This window comes from Oncorhynchus tshawytscha, linkage group LG13 (assembly GCF_018296145.1).
Source record: "Oncorhynchus tshawytscha isolate Ot180627B linkage group LG13, Otsh_v2.0, whole genome shotgun sequence".
Classification (NCBI taxonomy): Eukaryota; Metazoa; Chordata; class Actinopteri; order Salmoniformes; family Salmonidae; genus Oncorhynchus; species Oncorhynchus tshawytscha.
This window is the reverse complement of record NC_056441.1, coordinates 10,078,071-10,087,249: the sequence shown is the minus strand read 5'-3', so window position 1 is coordinate 10,087,249 and position 9,179 is coordinate 10,078,071. Positions and strand designations below refer to the sequence as shown.

At 44.6% G+C, this 9,179-nt stretch overlaps 1 protein-coding gene across 3 annotated transcripts in view; it reads right to left on the bottom strand.

The window, feature by feature from the left end:
* LOC112235840 (enhancer of filamentation 1) overlaps positions 1–9,179 on the bottom strand; it is a 65,834-nt gene that overhangs the window by 21,192 nt on the left and 35,463 nt on the right. For all 3 annotated transcript variants that reach the window (XM_042295155.1, XM_024404374.2, XM_042295156.1), the window contains exon 2: positions 3,723–4,121. In XM_042295155.1, the coding sequence (XP_042151089.1) occupies positions 3,723–4,115 (393 nt within the window). In that variant the 5' untranslated portion in view covers positions 4,116–4,121. The remainder of the gene's footprint in view (positions 1–3,722; positions 4,122–9,179) is intronic.

Here is a 9,179-nt window from a genome sequence, read left to right as displayed (position 1 = left end):
GACTGAGCATTCCTCTTACTTCATCAACCTAGACCAGGACTGCTTCACAAATGGCACCCTATTGCCCCAGTCAAAAGTATTGCATTATATATAAATATATGGAATATCAAATCAAACTTTATTTGTTACATTCCCCCGAATACAACAGGTGAAGACCTTACAGTGAAATGCTTACTTACAAGCCCTGAACCAACAGTGTAGACCTTACAGTGAAATGCTTACTGACAAGCCCTTAACCAACAGGTGTAGACCTTACAGTGAAATGCTTACTTACAAGCCCTTAACCAACAATCCAGTTCAAGAAAGGGTTAAGAAAATATTTACCAAATAAACTAAAGTAAAAGATTCTAAAAAGTAACACAATATATACAGGTGGCACCGACAGTGAAATGCCTAGTCAACAATGTTCAAGGGGTTAGAAAATTAAAATAAACTAAAGAAAAGGTAATTTGTACATGTAGGTAGGGGTAAAAGTGACTATGCATAGATAATAAACAGCAAGTAGCAGCAGTGTAAAAACAAATGGGGGGGTGTAAATAGTCCAGGTAGCCATTTGATTATTTGCTCATCAGTCTTATGGCTTGGGGGGCAGAAGCTGTTAAGGAGCCTTTTGGTCCTAGACTTGGCGCTCCGGTACCGCTTGGGCTTTCCTCTGACACCGCCTGGTATAGAGGTCCTGGATGGCTGGAAGCTTGGCCCCAGTGATGTACTGGGCCGTGCGCACTACCCTCTGTGGCGCCTTACGGTCAGATGCCGAGCAGTTGTCATACCAGGCGGAGATGCAAACGGTCAGGATGCTCTCGATGGTGCAGCTGTAGAACATTTTGAGGATCTGGGGATCCATGCCAAATCTTTTCAGTCTCCTGAGGGGGAAAAGGTGTTGTTGTGCCCTCTTCACGACTGTCTTGGTGTGTTTGGACCATGATAGTTTGCTGGTGATGTGGACACCAAGGCATTTGAAACTCTCAACCCGTTCCACTGCAGCCCCGTCGGTGTTAATGGCGGCCTGTTCGGCCCTCTTTTTCCTGTAGTCCAGTATCATCTCCTTTGTCTTGCTCACGTTGAGGGAGAGGTTGTTGTCCATTTGGGCCTAGCCTAGCTCTCTGAATAACTCAGAGCTGGGAGGAAAACAACACAGCCCTGTCTGTCTGTCTGGACTCCACAGAGTACACAGAGCCAGCATTTCTGCTCTCCTTAATGGCCAGCAACACAGCTGAAATCTGACTGCACCACTTTGCCAATCACAGTTGGGACATTTAGACATTGACGCAGACTCAATTTAATCTAAAACAAGGCAATTATACACTAGTATGGACACATTCATAAAGACACGTTTAAATGACCTTATTACAAAAGACATCATTCCTTTCCCTTAGTAAATCTTCCTATCAGTGAAGAGTGGGAGTGTGATCGTGATGGTAGGTATGTGAGTGTGATTAGGGATGTGTCTGGCACCCTATACCTTATAGTGCACTACTTTTAACCAGAGCTCTATGGGCCCAGGTCAAAAGTAGGGCACTATATAGTGAATAGGGTGCCCTTTCAGACACTGTTTTCCCTGTGGATCCTGGTCATAAGTAGTGTGCTATGAAGGGAATAGGGTGCCATTTGGGAGACAGACACAGTTTCCTAAGCACCAGCTCCCTATTTATCCCACAAACACACCTTAGTTGGGTAACGTCTCTGTAACGTCTCTGCCAACTCAAGCCATGTTGAAAATACCCACAGACAGAATACATTTCGCCAGGTTATAATTACATTCCCTCTCCTAAGGAGATGGAGTAGAGTACCTATCCAGTTCAGTTTAAGAACAGGTTATAATTACATTCCCTCTCCTAAGGAGATGGAGTAGAGTACCTATCCAGTTCAGTTTAAGAACAGGTTATAATTACATTCCCTCTCCTAAGGAGATGGAGTAGAGTACCTATCCAGTTCAGTTTAAGAACAGGTTATAATTACATTCCCTCTCCTAAGGAGATGGAGTAGAGTACCTATCCAGTTCAGTTTAAGAACAGGTTATAATTACATTCCCTCTCCTAAGGAGATGGAGTAGAGTACCTATCCAGTTCAGGTTAAGAACAGGTTATAATTATTTTCCCTCTCCTAAGGAGATGGAGTAGAGTACCTATCCAGTTCAGTTTAAGAACAGGTTATAATTACATTCCCTCTCCTAAGGAGATGGAGTAGAGTACCTATCCAGTTCAGTTTAAGAACAGGTTATAATTATATTCCCTCTCCTAAGGAGATGGAGTAGAGTACCTATCCAGTTCAGGTTAAGAACAGGTTATAATTATATTCCCTCTCCTAAGGAGATGGAGTAGAGTACCTATCCAGTTCAGGTTAAGAACAGGTTATAATTATTATTTTGGAATGAGATGTTTGACAAGCTGCTGTCCACATACTTTTGGTCATGTAGTATATCTCTCTGTTAAGCGTGGGACATTTTTGAAACAAATTTCCAAAATTAAAATAAATTGGAGCTGATTTGCTGGTGTTTTTACAGTCTTATGTCCAACAGAAAATTGGGGGGTAAATCAAATCACCAGTTGGGGAACCCTGCTGTTGGGGAACCCTGCTGTTGGAGAACCCTGCTGTTGGAGAACCCTGCTGTTGGGGAACCCTGCTGTTGGGGAACCCTGCTGAAGTGTATAACTAGCTTATTACAGTATAGAAATACACAGTTGTACTGTACTGCCTGGAACATGAATAGACATGTAGTTGACTGGTGAATCCATTTTCACTGGGCTTGGTTGTTGTCTGTGAGCTGGTGTACAGTATTTGAGTACAGACAGACCTAAATACAGGCAGCCGCTGCTGGACTCCTACAAACACCAACAGCGTAAAAACACAACTCTGCACTGTTGGCTTTTCCATGAGTTGTGCCCTGTTCAGTGCCCTTTTGTGGCTTCCCAGGCCCTACATACAGCTCGCCAACACACAAATACGCCAAATGGGAGTCTCTCTCTGTCTATGTGAATAAAAACACTGCCCTGTTCTGTGGTGAACTAACATCTCGGCACACCCTGTCCACATTTCATTTCACATTGCTGCCCTGCAATCCTTCCACCCTGTGACTGTGTCTGTGTAATGACTCTCATTAGACTGGTCTGGGGCCAGTGGCGTGGCAGTAACCTCACAGGGCAGGACAACAGAACAGGCCATGGTTTAAACTGGTCTGGGACCAGTGACGTGGCAGTGGCCTCACAGGGCAGGACAACAGAACAGGCCACGGTTTAAACTGGTCTGGGACCAGTGACGTGGCAGTAACCTCACAGGGCAGGACAACAGAACAGGCCATGGTTTAAACTGGTCTGGGACCAGTGACGTGGTAGTACCCTCACAGGGCAGGACAACAGAAAAGGCCATGGTTTAAACTGGTCTAGGACCAGTGATGTGGTAGTACCTTCACAGGGCAGGACAACAGAACAGGCCACGGTTTAAACTGGTCTGGGACCAGTGACGTGGCAGTGGCCTCACAGGGCAGGACAACAGAACAGGCCATGGTTTAAAGCGCCATTTAATGCCCTTTGAACATCTCAGAGCCCTCTGTCTTCTGTTGCCAGGGGACCAGCTTTAGCTGAGCAGTTAGTCTTTTTCTCTCTTTCTCTCTGTCTGCCCCCCCCCTCTCTCTATCCAGCCCTCTGTCTGTCTGCCCCCCTTCTCTCTCTCTATCCAGCCCTCTGTCTGTCTGCATCCCCCCCCTCACTCTCCAGTTCCCTTACCTTGCTGGGGGTGTTGTCTGCAGCCAGGGCATTCCTCTGAGGGGGGACCTGGTACACATCTTGTCCCAGGGGTACCTGGTAGATCCCTTGCTGCCCCGGGCTCTGGAGGGACGGGGGCACCTGGTACAGCCCCTGGGACGATGACACGGCCTTCTGCTGGTAGGCCGAGCCTATAGGTGATGATTGGGCGATAGGGGACTGGGCGTCGAACATTGGACCAATCAACAGCTTGAGGCGGTTGCCCGGGGCGATGCCCTGGCGTCCGTGTAGCGAGCAGAGCCACCACCCCTCCAGGCCACCTGTGTTCTGCTCAATGATTGTTAAGATGTCCCCTTTCCGGAAGGCCAGCTCCTCCGGGGACTCTGGGACGTTGTCGTATAACGCCTTGGCCATCAGGTTCTACAGAGAGAAGAGAGGTCAGTCTACTGTCCGGAACATATAGTTAATGAAGAGAAGTCAGTCTACTGACAGGAACATACAGTTAATGAAGAGAAGTCAGTCTACTGTCAGGAACATATAGTTAATGAAGAGAAGTCAGTCTACTGTCAGGAACATATAGTTAAAGAAGAGAAGTCAGTCTACTGTCAGGAACATACAGTTAAAGAAGAGAAGTCAGTCTACTGTCAGGAACATATAGTTAAAGAAGAGAAGTCAGTCTACTGTCAGGAACATATAGTTAAAGAAGAGAAGTCAGTCTACTGTCAGGAACATATAGTTAAAGAAGAGAAGTCAGTCTACTGTCAGGAACATACAGTTAAAGAAGAGAAGTCATTCTACTGTCAGGAACATATAGTTAAAGAAGAGAAGTCATTCTACTGTCAGGAACATATAGTTAAAGAAGAGAAGTCATTCTACTGTCAGGAACATATAGTTAAAGAAGAGAAGTCATTCTACTGTCAGGAACATATAGTTAAAGAAGAGAAGTCATTCTACTGTCAGGAACATATAGTTAAAGAAGAGAAGTCATTCTACTGTCAGGAACATATAGTTAAAGAAGAGAAGTCATTCTACTGTCAGGAACATATAGTTAAAGAAGAGAAGTCATTCTACTGTCAGGAACATATCGGACTGCGATATGTTCTGGGTTGCCTCTGAGAATAACATTAACGTATACACGGACATGGTGACTGAGTTCATCAGGAAGTGTTTAGGGAATGTTGTTCCCACTGTGACTATTAAAACCTACCCAAAACAAAAACTGTGGATAAATGGCAGCATTCGCGCATAACTGAAAGGTGCAAACCACCGCATTTAACCATGGCAAGGTGACTGGGAATATGGTTGAAGACAAACAGTGTAGTTATTCCCTACGTAAGGAAATCAAACAGTCAAAACGTCAGTACAGAGACAAAGTGGAGTCGCAATTCAACGGCTCAGACACAAGAAGTATGTGGCAGGGCCTCCAGACAATCAACACGGACAAGCTAAACACCTTCTTCACCCGCTTTGAGGATAACACAGCGCCACAGATGCAGCCCACTCCCAGGACAGTGGGCTCCATGGCCGACGTGGGTAAGACATTCAAGCGTGTTAACCCTTGCAAGGCTGCCAGCCCAGACGGCAGCCCTAGCCGCGTCCTCAGAGCATGTGCAGACCAGCTGGCTGGAGTGTTTACAGACATACTCAATCGCTCCCTATCCCTGTCTGCTGTCCCCACTTGCTTCAAGATGTCCACTATCGTTCCTGTACCCAAGAAAGCAAAGGTAAATGAACTAAATGACTATCGCCCCATAGCACTCACTTCTGTCATCATGAAGTGCTTTGAGAGGCTAGTTAAGAATCATATCACCTCTACCTTACCTGATACCCTAGACCCACTTCAATTTGCATACCGCCCCAATAGATCCACAGACGATGCAATCGCCATCGCACTGCACACTTACCTATCTCATCTGGACAAGAGAAATACCTATGTAAGAATTCTGTTCATTGACTATAGCTCAGCATTCAACACCATAGTACCCCCGAAACTCAGCATTAAGCTCGGGGCCCTGGGTCTGAACCCCACCCTGTGCAACTGTGTCCTGGACTTCCTGACGTTCCGCCCCCAGGTGATGAGGGTAGGAAACAACACCTCCACTTTACTGACCCTCAACACTGGGGCCCCACAAGGGTGTGTGCTCAGCCCCCTCCTGTACTCCCTGTTCAACCATGACTGCGTGGCCATGCATGCCTCCAACTCAATCATGAAGTTTGTAGATGACAAAACAGTAGTAGGCCTGATTGCCAACAATGACGAGACAGCCTAACAGGGAGGAGGTGAGGGCCCTGGGAGAGTGGTGCCAGGAAAATAGAGTGGTGCCAAGAGCTGATCGTGGACTTCAGGATACAGCAGAGGGTGCACACCCCTATCCACATCGGCGGGATCACAGTGGAGAAAGTGAAAAGCTTCCTCTGCATACACATCACTGACAATCTGTTGAGGAAGGCGCAGCAGTGCCTCTTCAACCTCAGGAGGCTGAAGAAATTCATAAACTTTTACAGATTGAGTGCATCCTGTCGGGCTGTATCACTGCCTAGTACGGCAACTGCACTGCCCAGAACTGCAGGGCTCTCCAGAGGGTGGTGTGGTCTGCCCAAACATCACCGGGGGCACACTGCCTGTTCTCCAGGACACCTACAGCACCCAATGTCACAGGAAGGCCAAAAAAATCATCAAGGACATCAACCACTCGAGCCACTGCCTGTTCAGCCCGCTATCATCCAGAAGGCGAGGTCAGTACAGGTGCATCAAAGCTGGGACCAAGAGACTGAAAAACAGCTTTTTTCTCAAGCCCATCAGACTGTTAAATAGCCGTCACTAGCTGACTTCCACCCGGTTACTCAACCCTGCACCTTAGAGGCTGCTGCCCTATATGCATAGACATGGAATCACTGGTCACTTTAATAATGTTTACATACTGCTTTACTCATTTCATATGTATATACTGTATTCTATTCTACTGTATTTTAATCAATGCCACTCAGACATTGCTCGTTTTAATACATTCTAATTACATTCTTTTACTTTTAGATTTGTGTAATGTTGTGAATTGTTAGATACTACTGCACTGTTGGAGCTAGGAACACAAGCATATCGAATACACCCACAATAACATCTGCTAAATAAGTGTATGTGACCAATAACATCTGATTTGATTTGTTTTAAAGAAGAGAGGGATCTATAGTAAACAACGTAGTACCGTTAAAGAAGAGAGGAGTCTATAGTAAACAACGTAGTACCGTTAAAGAAGAGGAGTTTACAGTAAACAACGTAGTACTGTTAAAGAAGAGAGGAGTCTATAGTAAACAACGTACAGTGCTTTGCGAAAGTATTCGGCCCCCTTGAACTTTGCGACCTTTTGCCACATTTCAGGCTTCAAACATAAAGATATAAAACTGTATTTTTTTGTGAAGAAACAACAAGTGGGACACAATCATGAAGTGGAACGACATTTATTGGATATTTCAAACTTTTTTAACAAATCAAAAACTGAAAAATTGGGCGTGCAAAATTATTCAGCCCCCTTAAGTTAATACTTTGTAGCGCCACCTTTTGCTGAGATTACAGCTGTAAGTCGCTTGGGGTATGTCTCTATCAGTTTTGCACATCGAGAGACTGAAATTTTTTCCCATTCCTCCTTGAAAAACAGCTCGAGCTCAGTGAGGTTGGATGGAGAGCATTTGTGAACAGCAGTTTTCAGTTCTTTCCACAGATTCTCGATTGGATTCAGGTCTGGACTTTGACTTGGCCATTCTAACACCTGGATATGTTTATTTTTGAACCATTCCATTGTAGATTTTGCTTTATGTTTTGGATCATTGTCTTGTTGGAAGACAAATCTCCGTCCCAGTCTCAGGTCTTTTGCAGACTCCATCAGGTTTTCTTCCAGAATGGTCCTGTATTTGGCTCCATCCATCTTCCCATCAATTTTAACCATCTTCCCTGTCCCTGCTGAAGAAAAGCAGGCCCAAACCATGATGCTGCCACCACCATGTTTGACAGTGGGGATGGTGTGTTCAGGGTGATGAGCTGTGTTGCTTTTACGCCAAACATAACGTTTTGCATTGTTGCCAAAAGGTTCAATTTTGGTTTCATCTGACCAGAGCACCTTCTTCCACATGTTTGGTGTGTCTCCCAGGTGGCTTGTGGCAAACTTTAAACAACACTTTTTATGGATATCTTTAAGAAATGGCTTTCTTCTTGCCACTCTTCCATAAAGGCCAGATTTGTGCAATATACGACTGATTGTTGTCCTATGGACAGAGTCTCCCACCTCAGCTGTAGATCTCTGCAGTTCATCCAGAGTGATCATGGGCCTCTTGGCTGCATCTCTGATCAGTCTTCTCCTTGTATGAGCTGAAAGTTTAGAGGGACGGCCAGGTCTTGGTAGATTTGCAGTGGTCTGATACCCCTTCCATTTCAATATTATCGCTTGCACAGTGCTCCTTGGGATGTTTAAAGCTTGGGAAATCTTTTTGTATCCAAATCCGGCTTTAAACTTCTTCACAACAGTATCTCGGACCTGCCTGGTGTGTTCCTTGTTCTTCATGATGCTCTCTGCGCTTTTAACGGACCTCTGAGACTATCACAGTGCAGGTGCATTTATACGGAGACTTGATTACACACAGGTGGATTGTATTTATCATCATTATCATCATTATTTAGGTCAACATTGGATCATTCAGAGATCCTCACTGAACTTCTGGAGAGAGTTTGCTGCACTGAAAGTAAAGGGGCTGAATAATTTTGCACGCCCAATTTTTCAGTTTTTGATTTGTTAAAAAAGTTTGAAATATCCAATAAATGTCGTTCCACTTCATGATTGTGTCCCACTTGTTGTTGATTCTTCACAAAAAAATACAGTTTTATATCTTTATGTTTGAAGCCTGAAATGTGGCAAAAGGTCGCAAAGTTCAAGGGGGCCGAATACTTTCGCAAGGCACTGTAGTACCATTAAAGAAGAGAGGAGTCTACAGTAAACAACATAGTACTGTTAAAGAAGAGGAGTCTACTGTAAACAACGTAGTACCATTAAAGAAGAGAGGAGTTTACAGTAAACAACGTAGTACTGTTAAAGAAGAGAGGAGTTTATAGTAAACAACGTAGTACTGTTAAAGAGAGGAGTCTACAGTAAACAACGTAGTACTGTTAAAGAAGAGACGAGTCTACAGTAAACAACGTAGTGCCGTTAAAGAAGAGAGGAGTCTACAGTAAACAACGTAGTACTGTTAAAGAAGAGAGGAGTTTACAGTAAACAACGTAGTACCATTAAAGAAGAGGAGTCTACTGTAAACAACGTAGTTCTGTTAAAGAAGAGAGGAGTTTACAGTAAACAACGTAGTTCTGTTAAAGAAGAGAGGAGTTTACAGTAAACAACGTAGTACTGTTAAAGAAGAGAGGAGTTTACAGTAAACAACGTAGTACTGTTAAAGAAGAGAGGAGTTTACAGTAAACAACGTAGTACTGTTAAAGAA